Below are 27,555 nucleotides of genomic sequence, written 5' to 3'. Positions count from 1 at the left end.
TACAATGTACATTTTACCGGTTAGTGAATTTAAATTTTTTGTTTAAGGGGGTAGCCCGAGATTTGCATGAATGCGCATTTAAAACGCAGACTCTACATTCCTCTACCCTGCGCTGTTTTTGCGATACCCTCTACTTACGATTGAGTATTGCACAATCTTTATTTCAGATTTTGAAAATGGATTAAATTAAAGTCGCAGCCGGAATAAACAGCTCTCAATCATTGAATGTGATGGAAGAACGCAGACATCGGAAAGAAAGACGGGTAAGTGTCCATCTTTAAATCGCGCATTTTAAAGGCAGGTTTCCCTAATCTCATTAATAATTTGTATACTTCAGTCTATCATTAAAGTGAAAAAGCGGTTTTTGAAAGAGTTTCAGATTTTAGTGAGATTTGCTGGACAATATGGTCACATACTTACCATTGTTGTGATCTATGTGTGTGCAGAGACCGTGGTCAGCATTGTCTACAACAGACTGTACTTCTATAAGGAGCATGTGATCCCTACCCGCGGTGTTCACCCCACGACTCGGAAAGTACAGAGCTATTGAATACACATGTAAACACTGAGATAATCATTTATTCTAAACTTATCTGCAGTGTATATTTAGTAGATAAGTACAGGATGGGTTCAATTATTGGACACCAGTTTTATAAAAAATGCAGTTCTTTTCAATGCCCAAGTGTAAATAAATACCACATAAACAGATTCATCGGGAGTCATTGTCCAAAGGGTGCGTTACGCCTTTGAGCTCGCTCGATTCTTTTGTGATTTATCTAACTTTTTTAAGCTGTAAATACCTGCTGCTGAAGTTCATTGTTACAGCGTAAACGAAATTTATAAATAATTAAACTACACGAACGAAATTTTATCTGGACAATAAAACCGTAATGTTCCTTAAGGTTTTACATTAAGTCTTTATAAGACAAAGATATGGAAAAAACAGAAAATTTCCAAGCCATTCACTGTTTTGAATTCTAAACAACGTCTTATTAGTATGGAAAAGTCTTTAAATTCCAATCAACGCAATCATCTGTGACTATGATAGAACAAGGAAGTGAATGTACACGTAGCTGCACGTAGATATCGTACTAAACCGTGCTTATCGCGTATGCTTAGCGTGCATTCTAATTTTTTAGTTTTCGGGGTAATAAATTCTGACCATTTGATATGTCAAATAACAATAAAATGTAAGTAACAGAATTGATCCTTTTTTTTGTTGGTTTTATTGTAACGTAGGCAATATCTACTAAACAATCAAAACTTAGATTTTAATGCCAATCAAATGGCGCGTTACAACCAGAATTGTTAACATTGTTTTTAAACATGATCCCAAAGAGAATGAAAACAGGGGCACAGTGGAACCCATTTGATATAAAACAAAGAGTATCAAAGTCTAATTTGGAGGCAAATGAAAATGACTTTTTTGCAAAAAAAAAATCAAAATGATAACTATTATGATATCAAAATGAATAAATGTGTTGAAAAACGCGGAATATAGATACCTATTACCAGATGCATTCGTAATATAACTGCTTAGCCCTTCTGAGAGGTCGAATGGTTCTTTCCATTATTCCCATGAGACGCGGAGCTCTGTATAAAAGATATAGATTCATATTTTAAAGTAAAATATCCGGATTCTCTCTCTATAATGAACAATGATTTATGGCCAAAATATCGTGTAAAGTTTAAATATAGATCTGATGCAATTTGTTGACCACTTAATCTCCCTAAAAAAATAAAGTAAATATGATAAATGCAGAATCTTATCGAAAGTTATACATCCCAAATGCAGGGATACACTCTTCAAAGGCAATAATTGTAGGGTAAATGTATAGAGTCTGAGCTCAATGTCATTGTTACAAAGTCCCGGATGAAACCAAGCATAGAGAGTCTGTGGGGAGTGGTGGGAAACAATGTACACACCCTTCTGATAACTGGTATTAACATACAGACTGTCGCGTGAATTGAAGCCATTTTCTATTCAAACATAAATATGAGTGATAATTTATGTTGATATCCTGTTCATAACAATACATGTATATGCGACGTTTTTAAAAACCATCGTATCACTATCGGTTCATGAACTTCCTCGCATGACTGAGTAAATTGTGTTTTCCTATTGATGAAAATATCAAATATCACCAATAGAAAAAAAACAATCATTTTAAGAGGTATGTTGATTCACATAATGAAATGTGTATGTTTTTTGGAGGTGGTGCAAGTTTTGGCAATGGTACAAAAACGAAGACATGGATCTTGAGAAACCACAGTCCTACATTTTCATTCAATAATTAACACAATTTTATTGTATATGTATAGACAAGTAGAAACAAATAACCAGTTTTATTTTACAAATTCTATAGCTTGGCATGGCAGTATTGAAATTTTTGACATTGTATTCTCGTTAAATGTGTATGTTTTATATTTCATAAAGGACAACATTGTACATTTGATATGGTCAAATTCATGTATTTACATATTTTTATAACGCGCCAACGCGCGTTACTCAATTTTTATGCACACACCGCTGCATTTAGACTATATCTTTCGAAATATAATGATTTCATGATTGTACTCAGTCATCATTGTTCAATAGCTGTTCATTTATCACGTAATTCAAATGGGCTTATTAGCACAGTTTTGCAAACTTACGAAAATATTGACATCTTTTCTTAATATCATGCCTTTGGAAATACATGTTAGAGTGCAGGTCAGTTTAAGTACGATTTTTGTTTTTATTAATATAAATATACACATCATGGTTAAAAAATTTTACTTGAGCAAACATGCACTTGATGTTTTACAGTCAAAAAACGTCGTAAATCACCAATATTTTGGTCCAAAACATTCATAAATTTTTAATCAAAATAAGACACTCTTCATGACGCTATTTTTACTTTAGGACGTCACCGGGATTAAAACTTTCAAAATATCAATATATATATATATATATATATATATATATATATATATATATATATATATATATATATATATATATATATATATATATATATATATATATATATCTTCATTTTCAATATGATTTAAACTTTTTTCATCCATATTTCTAAGACACTCTATAGAATTATAATTTTTAGGGCGAGAAATTCATAATACCGCATGTAGTCTTCTCCTTAAATTTTAATTTAATTGTACGATGTAAGGAATATATCAATTTGATTTTCCTTGGGCAAGATTATGATATACATTGTGGTTTCGACTTCAGTCACATTCAATATTCTAGAGTTATCGAAGTCCTTGATTTACTTTATTGACGCCTTTGCATTTTTATGGTACCATCAGTCACGTATCATCGTTTTTGAAAGCGGCGTCGGACTCATAATAAAACAAAAAAAAGAGAACTTCCCCAAATCATGAAAATTCTAATGGGGTAGGGGAGCGTAGTATTCATATATCTTTCAATTCATTCATAATCTCCTACCCCTCCTACCCCCCCCCCCCCCCCCCCCCCGATGCTACGTGCCCGACCTCTGATATTTGTGAATTCAACCTTTAAAAAACTAATGGCTTTAATGCAAAATTCCAGTGTAGTATCTATACTACTATATTAAAATAATAGACTCGATTTTTTGGGCTTTAATACCGAGAAATCGGAAGAGTACTGTCTTTTGTTTTATATATTTTTAACATCATTGGTACTTGGAGATTACCAATTTGTTTTTATTTTTTCTCAATCAGGCTTCGCTAATTAATAATCAACAAAAATTCCTTTAAAAAATCCGGAAATCGTCTGAATTTTTCGGATTTTACAATCTTGCGCATGCGCATTAGATTCACGCTAAATCACGGGATGCTCTTTAGTTTATGTTTCCACAATATCACATGTGCATGGATAAACTAAAAAAAGCGATAATACAAATACGTGTAAATTTTCATTAAAAATTTGCTATATTTTCTGTTCATGTAAGAACATACGGGATATAACTCTAAGTGCGTTTTATATGAACAATTCCGAGAGTTCTGAATGTCAACATGGTGTGCAAATTTCATGCATCTATTCTAAAAATGCCCGACATAATATCCAATGTCAACCCGTGCACGCACGGGTCAAAGTCTAGTTAAACTAAAGCAAATGGTTTTATGATTGGGAGCGGCAATATACAATGAATAGCTATGTACTTTAAAAGGAGTGAGAAACATATAATTTGATGCGCATTTTTTCGGGAAATACCCTTACAGATTTGCGACTTGAAGATTAAATTTCTCACGTTTGCTTACTTTCAAACACCCCTTCTTGAAACGAACATGTCAATAACAACTCATGGTCATGCATTCAACTACAAGTTTTTGAATGTATATACAGTGCACATGTAATTATGCACTCTGGAACATCTACTGTATTGAAATACTTCCTTATTATTATAATAAATGAAAATCAAAAGACAATTTGCAATATATCAAGATAATATTTATTTAAAACAGATTTTATATTTTACATGAAATAGAACGACCGACTATTGCAAACTGTTGAATCGTTAAGAAACCTATTAAATAATTAAATATATTAAATATGAATTCATATTTAATTGAAGGTATGGGTTATGTTTACACATAAGCATTTTATATAAGAATATTTACATATACATCAAACAATTTAGAGTGTAAAATAGATAGCATGGCCTGTTTGTTAAATGACCTGTTTTAGTTGATTACAACACTTAGAAAAAAATATCTATAACCGCTTCACTCAAATAGAAAAACCAAAGCATAACACGATAAAATATGTCTTCTCCTATTCACTTTGCTAAATGTTACATAGAAGGCATAATATTATTACTTACCTACGGAAATTTTAAAATAGATGAAATGTGTACGGCGCGCGCGCGTGCGTGTGCGTGTGTGTGTGTGTGTGTGTGCATACGTTAATGAGTATTTTCTTATTTTTTATTCTAACAGAACAAATTTTAAAGAGACATTCTAGAATTAAACCTATAAAGTAGGTATACTCGTAGTAATGTAAAAACTAACAACAATTTAGTGATAACGATCATGCAAATGTAACCAGGTACAGATTATCAGTTATGATGTACATATAATGCAAACGGGCAACAACCATTAATTATATTTGTCGTAAAAACTGTGTTAAAGTGGCATGGTCACGAAACTTTCAAAGTTTGTAATTGTTATTGTTGTTAAATGTGTAGAATACTTTATTTGAATATTTTTTAAAAACGGTCAATCAAAATTGATTATGAGCGCAATCGTTGAGTTATACTCAAGATACAGAACTCAAAATTCTGTTTCGTAAAAAAAAACCACTTACCATTTTTTACATATTAAATGCTAGAAAAGGTAATATTTCAAACAAAATTTGGTGCAAGCTAACTTAACTTCTGCCAGTGTTCATAACATATGTAAACAAACGCATGAGCCATGTTTACATAACAAAGAATTGCTAACGGTTAGCTCTAACTTTCCAACTTACATTCATATTTTGCCAGACTTTTTCTCGCTTGACCTGAAATGCATTGCAAAGAATTGTATAGATTTGAATGATTAATACTATTAAGAAAAAGTATGAGGCAACTCGATCTTAACATTTTTAAATCGAACCAACTGTGCAACCAGTAGTGTATCGACAAACCTGCATTCGATATGAACAATTCAAACAATGTAATTTGTTTCACCCAAAAATACAATTTTTCCAGAATTTTTTGCGAAGAAGAAATCCTTACATCTTTATTTGCATTTGATATTTTAGAACCTAAAAAGATTTAACAAATATTTAGATATCTGTAGATGAAGTCCATATCAAAGATACGCATATTCACAGTCGAATTCAAGGGTTTTTCATACAACAAACAAAATACTTATTCACTTGAATTTCTAAAAATCGCCCCTGAATTAAACCAAGATAAAACTCAGACTTTTTATTGATTTTTTTTAATGTATTTTATGTATATGTAATTAAAACGAAGACTGACAAATAAAACTTTTAAAAACTTATTATGCCCTTTCCCTCTAAAAATCATAACAAATATTTTCTAACCATAATAAAAGGTCACTTAACATATGCAATACGTATCTCATACGTTACTAAAATTACTTATGACACTATATAATGGATATAAAAAAAGGAATTTTGGTACATATCAAGAAAACCGTTTAGAAAGGATATCAAAAAATCATCTGATGTCGTAAAGCATTTATGGATCATTTTAAAAGATATCTAATACAGACCGTCTTTTCGTAAACGTTTTTGTATTTTTGGTATAGGAGCGTGTTCCATTGTAAGAAATTTGTGAAAGGTGATACAGCAAAAAGAGGTGAATCAGCAGTAAACTGAAATATAAAAAATATTTAAAGGCATTTCAAAATATGCATAAAACATATGTTATACGTGCTGTGTAGGTGAAAAAGATATTAACAAAAAATGTAATTAACCTTTTTATGTTCAACATATGATTAACATATGTTAATAAACACATGTTAATCATATTATGACTATTCAAAATGTATGTTTGATATATGTTAAACATGCGATTAATGTATGTTTATTTAAAAAACATGTTGAACATATGGTGCTCGTTTTTATGGCAAACAAATGTTTTAGAACATATGTTCAAGGTATGCTCAAGTAATGTTGAACATACGTTGCAATTTCACCTGTGTGTGAGGCAGCTTTATGTATAAAATCATTTTTAAAATAGCAAAATATTTCTAGTTTTAATAAATGCTGATTTTTTTTTATTACATTTGTCTTTGAACCGTTTTAACAAGAGCCTGGACTTTCTGTGGGATGTTACTTTCTTGCTTGCTAATCAAATTAAGCGTCAAATATTGACCTGCTTTCTTCTGATTCGCTAAGAGAATGACTGAGTAAATTGTGTTTTCCTATTGATGAAAATATTAAATATCACTAATAGTAAAAAAAAAAATCATTTTAAGAAGTGTGTTGATTCACATAATGAAATGTGTATGTTTTCTGGAGGTGGTGCATGTTTTAGCAATGGTACAAGAAACGAAGACATTGATCTTCAAATTATATAACTTGGCATGACAGGATTGAAATTTTTGACATTGTATTCTCGTTAAATGTGAATGTTTTATATATATTTCATAGAGGACAACATTGTGCATTTGATATGGTCAAATTCATGTATTTACATAATTTTATAACGCGCCAACGCGCATTACTCAATTTTTATGCACACACCGCTGCATTTAGACTATATCTTTCGAAATATAATGATTGTTATCAGTCATCATTGTTCAATAGCCGTTCATTTATCACGTAACTAAAATGGGCTAATCAGCACAATTTTGCAAACTTACGAAAATATTGACATCTTTTGAAATATACGTTAGAGCGCAGGTCTGTTCTAGTACCATTTTTGTTTTTATTAATATAATTATACACATTTAATTTTAGTTTTAAAAATTTATATGAGCAAGCATGCGCGTGATGTTTTACAGTCAAAAAACGTCGGAAATCACCAATATTTTGCTCAGAAACATTCATAAAATTTTTATCAAAATAATACAATCTTCATGACGCCATTTTTACATTAAAACGGCACCGGGATTAAAATTTTCAACGTATCTTAATCATATATACAGGTATATTTACTTATTTTCAATATGAATAAAAAAGATTCATCCATATATCTAAAACACTCTATAGAATTATAATTTGGGGGGGCGAGAAATGCATAATACCGCATGTAGTCTTCTCCTTAACTTTTAGTTTATTATACGATGTAAGAAATAAATCAATTTGATTTTTCTATGGGCAAGATTATGATATACTTTGTGGTGTCGAATTCAGTCACATTCAATAATCTAAGTCCTAGATCTACTTTATTGAAGCCTTTGCATTTTAATGGTACCATCTGTCACGTATATGTATCATCGTTTTTGAAAGGGGGCGCCAGACACGTACATGTATCATCGTTTTTGAAAGGGGGCGCCAAACTCATAAAAATATAACAAAAAAGAGAACTTCACAAAATCATGAAAATTCTAATGGGGGGGGGGGGGGGGGGGGTAGCGTAATATATAATAACTTTCAATTTCATTCTTAATATCCTACCCGTCCCTTCCCCCGATGCTACGTGCTTGGCCTCTGATATTATTTGTGTATTCAATCTTTAAAAAATTGAAGGCTTTTATGCAAAATTCCACTATGGTATTAAAACTAAAGCAAATGGTTTTATGATTGGGAGCGGCAATATACAATGAATAGCTATGTACTTAAGGAGTGAGAAACATATAATTTGATGCGCATTTTTTCGGGGAATACCCTTACAGTTTTGCGACTTGAAGATTATATTTCTCACGTTTGCTTACTTTCAAACACCCCTCCTTGAAACGAACATGTCAGTAACATGCATACAAATACAAGTTTTTGAATGTATATAATTATTCATTCTGTAACGTCTACCGTATTGAAATACTTCCTTATTATTATCATAAATGAAAGGCAATCCAAAAGACAATTTGCAAGATATGTCAGACTTAATTATCAAGATAATATTTATTCAAAACAGATTTATATTTTACATAAAATAGAACGATTGACTATTGCAAACTGTTGAATCGTTAAGAAAGTTAACCTTTAAAAATAGGATATATAAAATCAAAATCCTAAAAAGATTTAACAAGCTAAATCACGAATGCAGTGCAATCAATACATGTTTTCACCTTAATCGAATCATGCCATCGCAATTTTGTATAATTTTTTTTTTTTCTAATCACCTTCTGAAAACATGACATTACATAATATCTGTGGTGCTCGCAGATGAGCTGATAAATTCATTAAATATATTAAGTATGAATTCATATTTAATTGAAATTATGGGTTGTGTTGACACATAAGCATTTTATATAAAAATATTTTCATAAACATTAAACAATATTGAGTGTAAAATAGATAGCAATGTACAATAATACAATAATACATGTAGATCCTGTTTAAATAAAATCACTTTTCCCCCTGGATATTCTTATGTTTATAATCATTAGTCCCTTTTCTAAGAGGATGATTTTATAGTCATATCACATGTTGAGTATTGCAGTTCTCAAAAAGATTCTTAACAATTGTTTATATATGGGATATTAACCTACATCAAACTCTGAACCTTCTTGTTGGGCCGAAGAATTGTCCAGGGGCCAAGGTCTTAACAATTTTAAAGAATCATCTGGCTGATTAGTTTCTGAGAAGAAGAGTTTTAAAGATTTACTCTACATATTCCTATGTAAAACTTTGACCCCCCCCCCCCCCATCCATTGTGGCCCCACCCTACTACCGGGGGTGTCATTATTTTCACAACTTTGAATCAACACTACCTGAGGATGCTTCCACACAAGTTTCAGCTTTCCTGGCTGATTATTTTCTAAGAAGAAGATTTTTAAAGATTTACTCTACATTTTCCTATGTAAAACTTCGACACCCCTCCCCATTGTGGCCCCACCATACCCCCGGAGGTCATGATTTTCACAATTTTGAATCTATAATACCTAAAGATGCTTCCTCACAAGTTTCAGCTTTCCTGGCTGATAAGTTTTTGAGAAAAAGTTTTTTTTACCCTATATATTCCTATGCTAAACTTCGACCCCCATTGTGGCCCCACCCTACCCCTGGGGATCATGATTTTCACAACTTGAATCTCCATTATATAAGGATGCTTCCACACAAGTTTCAGCTTTCCTGGTCTTATGGTTCGGGAGAATTAAGAAGATTTTTTATTTTTATTTTTGAAAATTTTCATAAATTCCTAATTATCTCCCTTTGCAAAAAGGCGTAGTCCTTAATTTTCACAACTTTCAATTCCGTTAGGCTAACGATGCTTTGTGCCAAGTTTGGATGAAATTGGCCCAGTGGTTCTTGTGAAGATGTTGAAAATGTGAAAAGTTTACAGACAGACGGACGACAGACAAAATGTGATCAGAATAGCTCACTTGAGCTTTCAGTTCAGGTGAGCTAAAAAAGATCTATAACCGGTTCACTCAAATTGAAAAACAAAAGCATAACACGATAAAATATATCGTCTCCTACTGTATTCACTTTGCTAAATGATACGTAAAAGGCATAATATTATTACTAACCCACGGAAATAAAAAATAGATATAATGTGTACGGCGCGCGCGCGAGTGTGTGTGTGTGTGTGTGCATATGTACATGTAAATGAGTATTTTCATTTTTTTTTTATTCTAACAGAACAAGTTTAAAAGAGATATTCTAGAATTAAACCTATAAAGTAGGTATACTCGTAGTAATGTAAAAGCTAACAACAGTTTAGTGATAACAATCATGCAAATGTAACCAGGTACAGATTATCAGTTATGAAATGATGTACATCTAATGCAAAAGGGCAACTGTGTTAAAGAGGCATGGTCACGAAACTTTCAAAGTTTGTAATTGTTATTGTTGTTGAATGTGTAGAATGCTTTATTTGAATATTTTAAATCAAAATTGATTATGAGCGCAATCGTTGAGTTATACACAAGATACAGAACTCAACATTCTGTTACGTAAAAAAAAACACATACCATTTTTTACATATTAAATGCTTGAAAAGGTAATACTTCAAACAAAATTTGGTGCAAGCTAACTTAACGTCTGCCAGTGTTCATAACATATGTAAACAAACGCATGAGCCATGTTTACATAAAAAAAACATTGCTATCGGTTAGCTCTAACTTTCCAACTTACATTCATATTTTGCCAGATTTTTTCTCGCTTGACCTGAAATGCATTGCAAAGAATTATATTGATTTGAATGAATAAAAAATTTGAGATGTTAAAAAAAATTCAAATCGTGACCAAGACCTTTTAATGACCAAGTTCATTTGATTCAAAGCAAATACTGTTAAGAAAAAGATGGGGCAACTCGATCTTAACATTTTTAAATCGAACCAACTGTACAATCATTGCTGTATCGACAAACCTGCATTCGATATGAATAATTCAAACAATGTACATGTAATTTGATTCATCCAAAGTGCGCAAAAATACAATTTTTCCAGAATTTTTTGCGAAGGAGAAATCCATTACATCTTTATTTGCTTTTGATATTTTAGAACGCAAAAAGATTTAACAAATATTTAGATATCTGTAGATAAAGTCCATATTAAAGATACGCATATTCACAGTCGAATTTAAGAGTTTTTCATACAACAAATAAAATACTAATTCACTTGAATGTCTAAAAATTGCCCCAGAATTAAACCAAGATAAAAATCAGATTTTTTAATTATTTTTGTATATATTTTATGTATATGTAATTAAGACGAAGACTGACAAATAAAACTTTTAAAAAGGGCTTATTAAACGCATGTAAGATATTTAAGTATAATCAATGCGATGTCTAAATATAAGTAGGTTTGATTGAAACATATTTTATCGTATAAACTCAATGGGATTGGGTTCAAGTTCCAAAACTTATTATGTCCTTTTCCTAAAAAAAAACATAACAAATATTTTCTAACCATAATAAAAGGTCACTTAACATATGCAATATGTATCTCATACGTTACTAAATTACTTATGACACTATATAATGGACATAAAAAAGGAAGTATGGTACATATCAAGAAAACCGTTTAAAAGGGATATCAAAAATTCATCTGATGTCGTAAAGCATTTATGGATCATTTTAAAAGATATCTAAAACAGACCATCTTTTCGTAAACGTTTTTGTAACTTTGGTATAGGAGCTGTGTTCTTTTGTGAGAAATCTGTGAAGGGTAATACAACAAAAAGAGGTGTATCAGCAGTGAACTGAAAGATAAAAAATATTAAAGGCATTTCAAAATATATGCACAAAACATATGTTATACGTGCTGTGTATGTGAAAATGGTATTAAAACAAAATGTAATTAACCTTTTTATGTTCAACATATGATTAACATATGTTAATAAACACATGTTAATCATATTATGACTATTCAAAATGTATGTTTGATATATGTTAAACATGCGAATAACATATGTTTATAAAAAAACATATGTTTAACATTTGGTGCTCGTTTTTTATGGCGAACATATGTTTTAAAATTTATATGTTCAATGTATGCTCAAGTAATGTTGAACAAACGTTGCAATTTCACCTGTGTATGAGCCAGCTTTAAATCATTTTTAAAAGAAATAGCCAAATATTTCCAGTTTTAATAAATACTGAATTGTCTTTTTGATTACACTTTTCTTAGAACCGTTTTAACAAGAGCTTGGACTTTCTGTGGGATGGTACTATCTTGTTTGCTCATCAAATATAAATATTGACCTGCTCTCTTCTAAATCGCTAAAAGAAGCTCATTAATATTTGTAGACAGTCAAAACTGGAAAGTTCTTTGCCAAAATTTGCTCTGCTGTGTGAAATTGACGCTGTTTCTGCAAAATATACATCTCTGGGTTAAGCGAGTGTTATTGCGTTCAATTAGTTAATGACTGAACAGCTAAGCATTAATAGACCCCGCCTTCGTCAAATCAGAGTTTGTCTCGTACTGCCTAGTCCAAGCTGTTACAACGGTTCTATTGATGTGCTTAAAACTTGGGGGATTTGAGATTGATTTTGTGCCGGTTCTGGTATTTAAAACATCTAGGAGGATATATTGAGTGAAACAAAATGTGTTTATAGCCTCTGTTATACACATGTAGCTTTATCTGCTTTTGAATTGTCGAGTCACCTTTTCTTTAAATCATTCATTAATGCATTTGTTATTGCATTTGCTATGGCAAATGTATTAATGAATTAGTTAATGAAAAATGCATTTAATGCATTTGTCAATAAAGGTTCTCTCAAATATTAGACATGTTGCTAACATGAATGTTTTTCTTGTCTTTGCTATCAATTTTAACACTAAATTTAATTGTTTAGAGTGCTTACTCTGCCTAACTAATTTCAGAAGAGCTTCATTCGGGATTTTCAATAAAATTGTGTGTGCCAATCTACGAGTTATTAGCTAGATACAGAACTCAAAATTATGTTATGTTAACAGATCTAGAGCACAAACCTTGTCTTTGTTTATATATTGAAGAAAAAGCAAGGTTTCAAACAAATTTTGAATTTTTGATTTGAGAAAACATAACTTCTACCAGTGTTCATTACATATGTAAACAAACCTATATGACAGGAGCCTTGTTTACATCACACTGTAAGCTCTGTATCTTGAAAGTAGCTCGATAATTTACATTCATATTTTGCCTGACCTTTAGAAATATACTAGTAAATCATTGTAAGATTGTAATGGAAAAATTATCTTTAAAAAACTCAACATCGAATTATATATCACAACCTTTGGTTTATCGACAAACCAAACATTCGATGTACATGTATATGCATAAAGTTCAATGATATTTGTTCAGTTCACCCAAAGTGCGCAAAAGACATTTTTAAACGTATATGCGAAGGAGAAAACCTTACATTTTGAACGTCATCTCTTTATTTACTTTTAGTGTTTAAAACGCAATACGTTTTAACAAATATCTAGATATCTATAAATGAGATACGCATGCCGTCAACCAGATTCAAAGGTTATTCATGCAAATATAACGAAAATCGCAATCATTTGACTTTTTATAAATAAAAATGCATAACTAAAATACAATATATATAACTAGAATTATTTATTGATTCACTCGTGTAGGTGATTTTCATACGAACGATAATTATGACACTAGGAAGTAGATTACGCATCTAGGATAGTTTATTGCATATAAAAGGAAAAGTCCGAATATACGTTGGTTGCGGTAACATTTGACATCTTTTTAAAAAATGATTCATTAATGCATTTTTCATTTACACTTTAATATCATAGCTAACTATGATGTCATAAATATATTTGATATCCATTTAATCAAACTTAATCGAGGGAGTAGGGTTGTTAAGATATATATAAACTAAAGTATAATGAAGATTAAAAAAAATAGTTCATTTTTTCATCTATAAAATGTAATGGTTTCCTGTATGTTTTATACATAGCTCTTCTCAAAGAAATTTATATAGTCTTAAAAGACCGTATAGTCAAACCATCGAGGCCCATCCAGCCGTTTTATGGTTTGACAATATTTCCACCTTCTACCCAAAAGTCTGTTTAGACCAGGAAGTTGTTGCTCCATTTCATAATGTTTACAAGCATTTAAATGTTCGAGTAGGTCTTGGATGAATGCGTTTATTATGGTCAGACATTAGCAGACATTGCCAATAAACTGTTGTGCCTTTTAACGTCGGATATTTTTTGTATTAAAATTACCAAACTTTTTTTTTCTGTCAAATCGATTAATGGTTGTGATAGTGTTTCCATTTTACTAATATGAATAAATATGGACATCGGAAGGTAAGTTCTTTTGCTTTTATACAATCCGTAAACGTCTGAATAAATCGTCTGGGAATAACACTAGTATTGATTTTTTCTGTGAATCTAAATTCCAATCAGACCATCGAGACATTTATTGTGCAAGAGTTATTGATTCTTGTAGGACGTTTGTTATTAAAATAAGCACATATATCCCATTATTCGTTAAGATGTGTTATTAAGATAGCTTAAGCTTTTTAATAAGACTCGGGGGGGGGGGGGGGGGAGAGAGATAGAAAAGAGGACTGACTACATCATAAGTTTTATCTATTTTCTAAAGTGAGATCGTTTGTCGATCCTTTCTGTAATTTTTAAAGCTAAGCTTTTATAGTTCCTTACCTGAACGTGATAAACAGGTTTCTGTATATTTGTGCATTGTATTTTTATCGGCATCATCTTCTGTCAATTTAAATCCGATTTTTTAAGTCGTGAATTTCAATCATATTTTGTTTTTGGTTTTTGTCAATAATAATTATCAAAAATATGCCAGTACCACGTTTAGGCTCAAAATGAAATAGGTGAGTTGTTAATTATGTATGCCATTTTAGTTCACTTTTTACGTCGTTGCAAAATTCTAACCAAACAGTAGATTATTTTCAGCAAAACCAGTCCAATTAAACCACTCCAAAATTTAATTTGAATATGATGTTATATAAATGATATTTAAAGCACGTGTTTGTCGATCAAAGCGTTATTCTGTCCTGTTTGGGCCCTTATTCCAGTACATGTCCAGTATTAAAATGAACAGAACTAAAAATCTTTTAGGTTGATTTTTTTTCAATTGTGGAATCTTGGCTATTCTTTCTTTTTACAATTAAACATTGGCCTTCTTCGGACTAAACTAAGCTATTCAAAATTTCAGTAAGCATGGATATCTCAAGGGTAAAGCATTAGATAAATATGTGGCACCTGAGAGAATTCATAACATACAAAAAAGTCATAAAATATGAATGTTATTTTCATTTATTTTATTCACTTTGTTGTACTCATATATATTCATTTTCAAATTTAATACGATTTATATTTTTTTATTTACTCAAAATTGAAGGTTAAAGATATGCTTAAAGAGTTGTCGACTGATTGCGAGCACAGATACCTATTTATTCTTTCATTCGAATTCAAATCTATTTATTCATCAACAGATTTCATACTTTAATTTGATGTACATTAGCATAGATTCCATATACATGTATTTTGTACAATCCGACTTCATGGTCGCTATTTCTCAAAGGTTTGAAGAATACATGTCCAAGAAAAACAAAGATATTTCATGTGACAATATATGAGCGTGAAAGGAAAAAAATGGGTTACATATTTTCTTCATTTTGATAAGTTTCCCTTCTATTACTGTTTTATGAAAGTTAATTCTATTTCTAGCAACATAATGTTATGCGTGAAACATAGGCATCTTCAGGACGTTATTTTATTTTTCTTACAAAAAAATCCTGCCTATCTATACATGTATCATTAGGTTGGGATATTTCTTTATATTGAGAACAATACATGTACATAATTCCAAGTGTATGCGCGTTACAGGTACATACAATTGGAATTTCGATGAAATCAGACACGATTTAATCTTTTATACCGTCAAACGATTTCAACTAAATAAGGAATAAGGAATCATTCTTTGAATATTATGAGGTGATAATTTTGGTCGGGGCATGATCAAATCCAATAAAGCCCGAAGGGCTTTATGATAGATTTGATCACGCCCCGACCGAAATTATCACCTCATAATATTCAAAGAATGATTCCTTATTACTTATATTTATATAATTTTAAGCAATCGTACGATTAAATATTTAAATATAGATAAGCAAACCCCGCTGGCGCCTCAATTTGGCGTCATTTGTATTATGGGTTATATAGTACAAAATCGATACGTAGTGTTATCACAGGCAAAGACACTGGAAAATGTAAATATACAGAAATCTTCACCTTTCATGGAATACCTTTGAAAATATGTGATATAGAACCGCTTCATTTTATAAAAGAAGTTTAATGCGTTCGATGTGTAGTATCAAAAGTTATTGTCATTTTGTATGAAGAAACGCTACAGAAATTTGCAGTCAAACCATGTAGCAGGTATTCAAGTTTAATGTTCTGTATCACCTCAAGTTCAACAAACAAATAAATCATCTTGAGACACCCAAGCAGAGAAAAACTCACCAAAACAAATCATCTTGATAAGGATGTAATTTATTTTCCTGTAAAACTTGAGTACCCAAGAGACACAAAAATGGGCATGGATGACATCAAATATTTTTAAAATGTTTTGTAAAGAAAAACGACAATATTGTCGGTCAGATAAAAATCATTTTTAATCAAAAATCAATATCGCTGCTATTTTCTTAAATTTTACATTTTCATAAATAGCGGATGTATCTTACATTTTGGCAAAACAATATTTTCAGTAAAACTTTTCCGCTATCAAAAAATATTACCAACGATGAAGCTAGGTTTTTTGTCAATAAAAGATAACATTACAGCATATCAGGTTCCATTAATGACATTTATTGAAAAAATGACGTTGAAAATAAACGAATATAATGCATTAAAGTTTTAGAAGGCCACTCTAAACAGCATATACTTAAATATTTGACAAGATTGCCTAAACATCATAACTCCGAAAATGGCATTTTTAACAATGAAAGGCTTCCGAATTCAAAACTATAATACAAAAGGTAAAAAAGTGGCCAAAAATTATGCCTTTCTAACAAATTATTTATAATATTCTTTATAATAAGTAAAGTATACGACTAAGATACACGTACATTTTTTATTCGAAATGTATCTCTTTGAAAAATATTGAAAAGTAATTTTGTTTACTTGTATAAGTATAATTATGCTGTGATCAGAATTCATATATTTGTATTACCTTATTAATAAGTTAAAATTGAGCATTGCATAAACAAAATTAAAATAAAGATTTTATCATTCTTTAGATATATATCTTAAAGACATTATCAAAAACCTTTATCCTTATATAAAGAGCAGCTAAAAGCAAATCATAACAAAACAACTAGGCCTCCATGCAGCTGCTATATTTCGTTTGTTTCTTGATGCAAATGCTTTAATGAGACGCATCTAATGACATTTTTATATCAGAGTTCTTTACCTTACTTTAAACTTTTGCTGATTCAATTAAGAATGAAATAATTTTATGGGTATAACACATTTCAAATATACGGGAGCGGTTAGAATCTCTTTAATGTCTTAATTTCATATAGAAGTATATGTAACAAATTGTTATGCCTGACAAATCCTGAATAAATAATAAACGGGATATAGATAGCAGACAAGCTGGCTATATAAAGATATCGCGTAACATATCTGAAACGACTCGACAAAATACCTCAGTGCATACAGCTCTACTGTAGGACACAACATAAATGAATAAGTTTTGAGAGTACAATTTGTTAACAGAAAGATTTTACTACGTATGATTTTTTTATTTATATAATATAAAATATAAAAACAGCTTAAGTTTGTGGGGGTTTTTTTTGTTGTTGGTTTTTTGCCTTTTTTGGGGCTGTTTTTGATGCAATCTCATTGAACATATCATATTTTCAGCGTATTCAAATGTCTTGCATTCTTTGTAATGCACGTCACAATTTCCAACAAAAGGAAGGTATTCAGTAATTTTTAAGTGATATGTGACATGCACATGTAGAATTCGTTATCAGAATTTATTTTGCGATGAGGTCACATTTTTCTGCAAAACTGATTTCAAATCTTTTGCAATTTCCAAACAACCAACAAAAGCATCTGTTGCCTCAAAAAAGTATGCTTAACGAAAGCATTTGGGGAGTTGTTTGTTTGTTTGTTTTTAAATTTATTTATTTATTTATTTTACTGATTCCTCATTTGTTATGTTTCTGTTTTCAGGAACGAGACTATTTACCAGAGTCTTCCTATTCCCTCCCTCCAAATGAATACTACGACAATCCATTGTATTCCCACCCCACAAAAGTAGGCCACTCGGCCCTAGGTGTGTACCCGGATTACCTCCCACAGACGCCCAGCACCCTCTACCCATATGGATATCGGGCAAAAGAGGGCTCGCTGGACCGGCTGCACGAGACAGCGTCATCCCGATCCCGATCTCGGAAAACGGCACGGATCGTGTGGACACTGGTGGCTGTTGTATTTGTTACTGCCATAGTCGCTGGAACAGCCGTTATTATCTATCTCACTAGTCAATGTAAGTTTACACCTTATTCTAACATTTATGTGAAAGAGGCTACTCAACAAATTAACCATCAGATCTTCCTTAGATTTTTATAAACTGTGCTTTACATTGTAAGTGAAAAATAATTATTGTTAAATGTAAGAGATTTGGTAAAAAAAAATCATCAAACTGACAATGCGTTACTAGTTTTATGATAAATACCATGTGTATTGTATAAAGCAAAATAATTCATGTGATCTTTTTTTTCTGGTTGTGTTGGTCGTCTAACTCATTGTTGTCATAAAAGGATACAGGATACCATGAAGCCAAAATCTAGAATACATTATCTTTTATTTTGTAAAGAGATATTCAATATATACACTAGTGGGCTTCGAAATTTGAGTATTTTCCAATATAGTCTAAAAATGGCCACGACAATCGAGCCCTCGTAATGGACAAGTATTATAATCTCCACCAACATGCTTGCTGTGCCATTTGCTGGTTGGTGGAATTATTCACAAATTTAATTTTTTTTCTAAAATACGAATTTTAAAAGTGGGAAAACTGAACGAGATAAAAAAAAATTTTAAAAGTCAAATCGTGTTGCAGGTATGAAAATCAAACAGATGATTCAAGAAATGTTGACGGTATGCATGCTTAAATGTATGTAAAACAGCTAATCACATTAAACTTGCATAGTTGATAATACAGATTCTTAAGAAACACGATCTTGTTCCCTGAACCTTAATCACCTACATTTAAAACTTACAATGGTCTATAATTGGCGTGCGTCTGTACTGAGACGGAAGAGTTGTTTCTTCTGGGAGCTACGGTTTTCAAAGAATACACTGGTTTGAGGACTGCACAATCATTTCACACTGAGCCAAGTCGTCTTTTGTTACTTCGTAAATGTATGTACATGTAGTCAAGCTGTTCCAAATATGTTAAAGCTTGCGTCTTAGAGGCCAGTTACGGCTTATCCAATGCTCTCTCTTACCAATGCATATCAGATTCCTTAAGAAATAAATAATGGAAATGTAATGCAGATGTTTACTACTTTGTCAGAATTTTAATTAATCGTAATACATATTTTTTTACATACCAGTACATATATAGTGGTAAATTAGTGTGTCTCATGTACAAAACATTAAAGTTATTTATAACACCCATCAACCACCACCCACCACCCACCACCACCACCACCTTGCACTGGTAGTCGGAGCTCAGTTGTCCGAGTTACCGGTACATTTATAAGTACAGAATCTCGTGTTTGTTATTAAAGTTGTCTTTATGAAATTTGATGGTTTATATGAATAAAGATGTATGTACGTAACTATAATTAATTCACTATTATTACCTTGTGATTCAATTAAAACGATTTGTTTGCTTTATACCACGTTTTGAAGTGGACATGAAAATTTAGTTTGAATTGTATTTTAAATATATCATAATGATACATGCATATTCTCGTTTGTTCTGATGAAAAAATATATGAATATAAAAAAAACAATGCAGTTTTATTCGGTTAATCCATATTTAGACTTATAACAACTGCACAGAAAAGCAAATTGAACTCGCTGCTCGGTCGATATGCTTTCTGTGACGTCGATACATGGATGGAAAAAAGAAACTGTTTATATAATATCATTCTTTGTTCTTATCATCACTATCATATTACAAACAGTGTGTCCTCTTGTGATTGTATTTTTAAATGCCCGAGTTTTGATACTCTTATCAAGATGCTTGAAGATTTTACAGCGTATCTCCGATTGTCATTTTAAAGTTATAATTTATATGTACAAATGAAAATTCCCTTCATGTATCATGGATATTCATAAAAAAAATCAAGGGTATACTTCTTTTATTCTATATCATTTGCTTGTAATTTTAGCTTCGAATAAGAAAGAGATGCCAAAAGCGTACGCCTTCAAAGGAAGTTTGAAATCACAGCAGCAATGGAATGCGCAGTACAGCGACAAAAATTCGGCAGCTTATAGAGATGCAGCGAGAGATTTTGAAATAATGGTACACGAGTAAAAGAAAGGAAATTTTAGTATAAGTTTTCTTTGCATCAAAATTCATTTTATGAAAATAAACTTGAGCTTAATACATTTTTTAATGGTAGTGGTTGGTGTATTCTTCACGTTTCACATCTCTTGTATTTTGTATGTTTTATACAATGTATATCTATCTCTATCATAGATGAAAGGCGTATATACAAACACAGACCTTGAAGCCCAGTATGGCTATACAACTGTGGAGGATATCAAGTATGTGCCATATAGGTGTTCTGTATTATTAAGTTCAATAATTAGCTTAGAAAATTAGGATCCCTCTCATATAAATGACAGCCAATGAAGGTTAAAACGTTTCCATATCCTCCTTTCTGCTGTGTTTCCTATACAGTCAACAAAGTCCACTACAATTCATTAAAATCATAAAGAGAATAAATAGCAATATCTATATGCAGACTATTCAATTGTGGTGAACTTCTTGCTTAGAAAATCTTCGTGACAAAGTTAAGAGGAATCACTCTTTGAGTAGTACGAGGGATTACTTTTGGTCGGGGCGTGATCAAATCGCAAAAAAAAGAGGCCAACGGGATTTATGATAGATTTGATCACGTCCCGACAGACATTTTGATCTCATAATATTCAAAGAATGATTCCTTATTATTTATTTAATAATATTTTCAGAAACGCCGCTTATGGCCCAACATTACATTTGAATTTATTGGACTGTACATTACAAAATCTATTCGTTGCGTTATCATAAAAAAAGACAGTGGAAAATGTAAATAAAAACAAATAAAACAAAAAATGGTTATAAAAAGCACAGTATATATATATACATGTACAACACGGAATACATGGTCAATAACTTTAGCGTAACTATCAGTGCCACTTTTGGTAGTCATAATACATGTGCTTTCATCAAGGTTCCTGCAATAGACTGCATGTGGATTGTATTTGTAGGGAGGGGAGTGTGGTGTTCGTCTACGTTGTAGTATTTTACCCGCCATCATCCACCAGTGGTTCTGACGTCACGGTTACTTCCGTCCAGAATCATCTACAACAAGCCGTAACCGACGGGAAGATTTCCCAGTTGAACCCAAATATTGTTGTAGATCCCACAACAACCGTCAGCCTTCAAGGTACAATATTTACAGTCTATTACTATTCTCATACACACCATTCTTAAAGTGTAAGTCGTTGAGTTTAAATCAGCAAAACAAAGTTTGGCCACATGTCAATCTGTCAATTCTGATTCACAAGAGGCATTTTGGCCCATTTTCGTCCACATAGCAAGAGAACGGTAAAGATGATGCATATCTAAACTATAAAACACAATGGTTCTTCAAATTAAACCCATAAAATCATTTAGCAAATTTGGGATTGTGCAAGTAAACAGAACGAAAGAAGCAACGCGTGAGTATAATTAAATCTTCCTTCGATTTTAGAAATATCACTCAGTGAGCTACCGACTACTTCATCAACATTGCCGACAACAACAGTTGAGCAAACCACAACAACGACAACAACGACAGAAACGCCTACAACAACAACAGAAACACCCACAACAACAACAACGCCAACAACAACAACACCCAAACCAACAACAACGCAAAAACCAACAACAACAACAGAAATGCCCACAACAACAACGCCAGAACCCACAACAACACCCGTAACAACAGAAATGCCTACAACAACAACACCAGAACCCTCAACAACACCCGTAACAACAGAAATGCCTACAACAACAACGCCAGAACCCTCAACAACAACTGAAATGCCCACAACAACTACTACACTAGAACCAACAACAACAACAACAACAGAGCCAACAACAACGTTAATGCAAGAGCAAACAACAAAAGCGTCAGAGCCCACAACAACAGAAGGTTCAATGAGTATCCCTACAACATCACAGAGCTCAACCATACCAACAACTACTACTGAACGACCAACGACAACAGAAGGTATAAATTTATATATTCTCTCTGAATGTATTTTCTGTCGTTCCAAATGTCGAGTCCTACATGTACATATTGTTTGTGAATTGTTGCAGCTCCCCCTCAGCCTATTATATTTGATGGGACGATCAAAGTAAACCAAACTTGGGATGACAAATTAAATGACACAAGCAATCCAGAGTATCAAACGGTTAAAGACGACTTCGAAAACACCGTAAGTAAAGATAACATAACTCAGAAAATTTTATATAGTCCATATGAGTTCGACTTTGCCAATAACGTGAGAGAGTTTTTGATGTAGATGGACACTCTGTACAGGAATAGTTCCTTTGGTGACAGATACAACAGCACTCACGTGACCGGGATTCAGTGAGTTCTTTTTAAAAACATTGAAATTTAAAATTTTGTTTAAAAAATCATTTCTCGAAATCATCTAAGTAATAAAAAAAAATGTATTTAGTGATTAACTTTCAATTCTTGAGGATTCTTATTTTTTCATTTTTTTGTCAGGAAAGGGAGTATAATTTTCATTTACATTATTATCTTCAACCCTGACCCCCCTACTCCCCCGCCCCCAACTCCCTCGACGAACTCTACAGAGGATAAGAATGTCACCTTCGCCATCCCAGCACCCACTCGACCTGTCCCCATTATAACCGTCTCCATGGTAACCACGGTGTTGACGACAGCGATCACCACGGGCGAGATTAAGAAGATCTCCACGACAATAGTCATCGATGAAACCTCTGTCGTTGAGGTTGAAGGTACGCGCTGATTTCTTGTTTCACCCTTTTGTAAAGTGGCTCACTACACTGTGAAAAAAAAAATCAGTAGAAAATGGCTTGGAAATAAAAGATAGCATGGTACATATCAAAAGTTTATTGATCAAAATTTATGTCTTAGAAACCCGATATTTTAACTACTAAAGTATGATGATATCAATCAAATCCATCATTACAAATATTTTAGAAACACTTAAAACGCCATCTATCACCTTGATGTTGTTTGCTGCCTTAATCTTAATTTGCAAATGTAAGAAAAAGAGCTTAATTAAGAAATTACCGATTTATACGTACATTGCATTTCTCAAATCTGGCATGAACTTTGGTTTAAAGAGAGAACAACAACGACGACCACAACAACGACGACCACAACAACCACACCAGCAACGACAACAACTGAAACAACACAACCACCTTCTACAACTACAACAACACCTACGACAACAACAATGCCCACGACAACAACTAAAACAACACCGACAACAACACCCACGATTACAACAACTCCCAAGACAACAACTAAAACAACAACACCGACGACAACAACAACGCCCAAGACAACAACAACAACGACAACGACACCCACGATTACAACAACTCCCAAGACAACAACTAAAACAACAACACCGACAACAACACCAACGAAAACAACATCAACGCCCACGACAACAATAGCACCGACAACATCACCAACGAGAACAACAACAACGCCCACAACAACAACAACTAAAACAACAACAACCATGATGACGCAAGCGCCTTCCAAAACAACAACACCTATGACAACAGTTGAGACTCCAACAACAGAGGAATCAGTGACACCTCCATCGAAAGATCTAGCCGAGATGGTTGTATTGACTGACGTGGAATTGCACCAGGTTCCGTACCACCCTGACTATGCCGATCCTAGTAGTTTTATGTACAAGAGTATGGAGTCCACTGTCACTTCAACGGTAATATCAAAAATCATTTTACTTCGAGAATTATTCATAAAGAAATACTCATATTGGTTTAACGTTATACTCGCAATCATCAGAAATTGTTGAATTCGTGAAAGTCGCATCAGTCGCATCAGCGTTGGTCAGCCTTCAATCAATAGGCTGATTCCGTAGCCGATATGTCAAGATGTGTCTAATATGTCAGTAATTGAAGTTCAAAAATCTTCGTTAAGATTAAGAGTATATAAAAATCTAAACTGATTTCTCTATGTATGACTTTCATACAGACCATCAGTGTCGATTAACGGTCATTGCAAAAAAAATACATTTTGGCCGAACGGTACTTTAATATCTTTTACAGAAGTATATTGCGGCACGCGAAGTCCGTGCAGTTCGTGTTCTAACTCGATCGATTTAGTATTAATTGATTTATAATTGATAAATTTATTTTAGATGGGAGAAATATTTATTTTGCAAGTGCAAGTTAACTATTCAGAAAAATGTTACTTGTAATTTGTGTTTCGCACATGCATACATGTACATGTATGTGCGGATCCTCTGAAATTTACAAAGTTCTCAAATATATTTTACAAAACTTATTTAAAAAAGATAGACGCTGGACTAACCCCAATCCACGCATGAAAACCTCTGATATCGTCATAAATTTAGTTCTCGAGAAGGTACATGTGATATAGGATATAGATGCAGACTTAAAAAAAAAAAAAAAGTTTCAGTTACACCCCTCTCTCCCCCCCCCCCCCTTTCCTCCGAAAACAAACAAGTATCAGAAAAAAATAGTATTTTGGTGGTACGAAGTAACAAAAGTACAAGTTGTCAAATAATTATATTTTGGCGGGAAAAACGACAGACGATAATTCTGTTGCACAGACACTGTGATCATATTTAAAAATTTAATTGCTAATATCATTACCCTTAATGTAGTAAGATACGAGTGGTTATTAATAATGCTTAGGCAATCGAAGGGACATAAGATAAGGTGTAACGTTATGGGTCAAACTGCAGAACCTCACAACACTTTTGAACAACGTTAGGGGCCATTGCACAGCTACTGCATTGTCCAGTGTTGAACAACGGTCGACCATGTTGACTGGAGGCGGTAAAGAAATGTAAGGATATGGGGTACTATAACTAAGAGTATATGTTTCGATAGGAACGTTTACCGTTATTGCAGTATATCCGGCACCAGATGATGAATCATACAAATGTACTAAATTTCTACTTTGTGAAGTAGCTAACGTTATACAGAAGCGTTTATGCGTTTATTACAAAATTTGAAATGGTTACAAAGATAAGTTATTATATTGTCATTTTACAATTTTGTAGGTGGATTCAATATATAATGCGAGTTTTGTCGACAAAAACTACATGGGATGTGAAGTGAAGAGCATGAGGTATGATGACGGATAATGATTTGACAGTGCTGGTTGAGGTGTATATTATTTAAGGTCAAGATCTACTGGCGTGCGACCTGTTCTTGCAGAGTACTGTTTCTCGCCAGTACATTGTGACGTCATTTTATCAACTGATCAACACATAAAAGTAAAAACGAAAAATGAAGTTGCAATGTACTGGTGAGAAATGGTACTCGGCAAGAACTGGTCGCACGCCAGTATAGTAAATGATTCCAGAGTGTCTTTTTGGAGCTAGAACCATTATGATGTAATTACTGATTTGATGGGGTTTTGTTCCCCATACTTTACAGCATTTCTGTTGAAAGGAATTGTGAAGAAAATAAAAATGTTTCTTCACAGTTTGTGTGTGTGTGTGTGTGTGTGTGTGTGTGTGTGTGTGTGTGTGTATATATATATATATATATATAAATATATATATATATATATATATATATATATATATATATATATATATATATATATATATATATAATCACAGAAAAAGTAATCCCGATACCTATTTTAAATTTGACATTATTTTAAAGAGGAGGTCAAAAGTTTGTTTATTGTTGTTTTTGGAGAGAATGAAATAGAATTGATTTGTTGTAATTTATTTGCATGGTCTATAAAATATATCTGACATTGTAATCGGTTATTTCACGAACCTTTTAGTCGTCATGGACTAGGAGTGTTGATCACCTACGGCCAGTTCTTCCACAAACGCACTATGGCTATGCCAAATAATGACACTATGACCATGTCGAAGATGGTTGTCTACAATGTCACAACAAGTAGATTGCCATCTCTGAATGCAGTGCTTGGACTCAATGTGACATACAAAGATATCCACACCAGAGGTCTGTACACTATTACACTTAAATTATTGTAGATTCCAAATTAAACACCAGGAAATAATTTCCGCATGAAATCGTGAGAACTTAAATTAACCCTAACAGATTTTAGAATGTTGCTTTTATTTTAAGACAGTTTTAAACAGATGAACTGTAAGAAATTATAACAAAATATGAATAGTGTTCATGACTTTATTTTCTGGTGATTTGATACAAAACAGCAGACTCCCAGAATTGAATACTTGTGTAAAATGAAAAATATTACATTATTCAGACGGTATTCATTATTTTACATTCTTTGAATCAGTTATGACTTAAAATGCTTGATTATTAAGGTTGTGCTACTTAGTAACGAAAGTTTCGAAGTTGTTCCCCTAGCTTTCTCAATATAAGCTGTTTTTGGATCAATGTAATATTCTGTTTTTATAGAAGAAGGCATGGAATCATCCACCTGTTCGTTTGAAAGTTCTGATGAGAATTGTTTTATAAGAAATAGCTCAGACACCTGGACAAGAAGGAATGTAAGAGTTTAGTTTATGGGGGAAGAAAAAAATAGGATCATGGAATTGAACATTTTTAGAATGCTGTAAAGAGAGCATCCTCACTCAGAATAATACATGTAAATTACATGTATTTACATGTTTTCAGAATTTACATGTAAATTTATTATTGTATTTCAGAGTTCAGTGGATTCTCATGACTATGGGTCATTTTCAGCATACAGTGGGGAATACTACATGTTTACCACAGCACCCACAAACTTGAATTTCACAATGTTTCTGAGTAAGTTTTGCTTGTATAATTTGTTGTTATAAAGCTCTTTCTCATTCCCATCACACGATAATACAAGCACTAAAAAACCCATCATATTTTCCTATCTCTTCACATTTTATGATGAATAGATCAGTAGTCTCAAAGCTCATACTTTTGTTAGAATTGGCCTCCTTTGTGGAGAATAGATCTGTAGTGGCAACAGGGTAGTGAGAACAAAACCCAATGATGAATAAATAAACATCTCAAAATTATTTTAAATGGCCATAATTTAAAATTATCTATCAACAGATGAGCACAACATTTACTGTTATACACACACTCGAACA

At 32.4% G+C, this 27,555-nt stretch overlaps 1 protein-coding gene across 6 annotated transcripts in view; it reads left to right on the top strand.

The window, feature by feature from the left end:
• Positions 1-27,555, top strand: part of LOC128188553 (uncharacterized) — a 132,496-nt gene continuing 104,941 nt past the window's right edge. For 4 of the 6 annotated variants that reach the window (XM_052859699.1, XM_052859709.1, XM_052859717.1 and 1 more), the window contains exons 1-14: positions 111-263; positions 18,214-18,529; positions 20,388-20,521; positions 20,699-20,766; positions 21,472-21,650; positions 21,957-22,478; positions 22,568-22,686; positions 22,774-22,841; positions 22,983-23,236; positions 23,588-24,207; positions 25,537-25,604; positions 26,277-26,461; positions 26,885-26,976; positions 27,136-27,238. In XM_052859699.1, the coding sequence (XP_052715659.1) occupies positions 231-263; positions 18,214-18,529; positions 20,388-20,521; positions 20,699-20,766; positions 21,472-21,650; positions 21,957-22,478; positions 22,568-22,686; positions 22,774-22,841; positions 22,983-23,236; positions 23,588-24,207; positions 25,537-25,604; positions 26,277-26,461; positions 26,885-26,976; positions 27,136-27,238 (2,761 nt within the window). In that variant the 5' untranslated portion in view covers positions 111-230. Of the gene's footprint in view, positions 20-110; positions 264-14,146; positions 14,305-18,213; positions 18,530-20,387; positions 20,522-20,698; positions 20,767-21,471; positions 21,651-21,956; positions 22,479-22,567; positions 22,687-22,773; positions 22,842-22,982; positions 23,237-23,587; positions 24,208-25,536; positions 25,605-26,276; positions 26,462-26,884; positions 26,977-27,135; positions 27,239-27,555 lie in introns of those variants that run through there. The other 2 variants (XM_052859681.1, XM_052859690.1) reach the window with 2 other exon arrangements.

This window comes from Crassostrea angulata, chromosome 1, assembly GCF_025612915.1.
Source record: "Crassostrea angulata isolate pt1a10 chromosome 1, ASM2561291v2, whole genome shotgun sequence".
Taxonomy (NCBI): Eukaryota; Metazoa; Mollusca; class Bivalvia; order Ostreida; family Ostreidae; genus Magallana; species Magallana angulata.
This window is presented reverse-complemented; position numbering and strand designations above follow the sequence as displayed.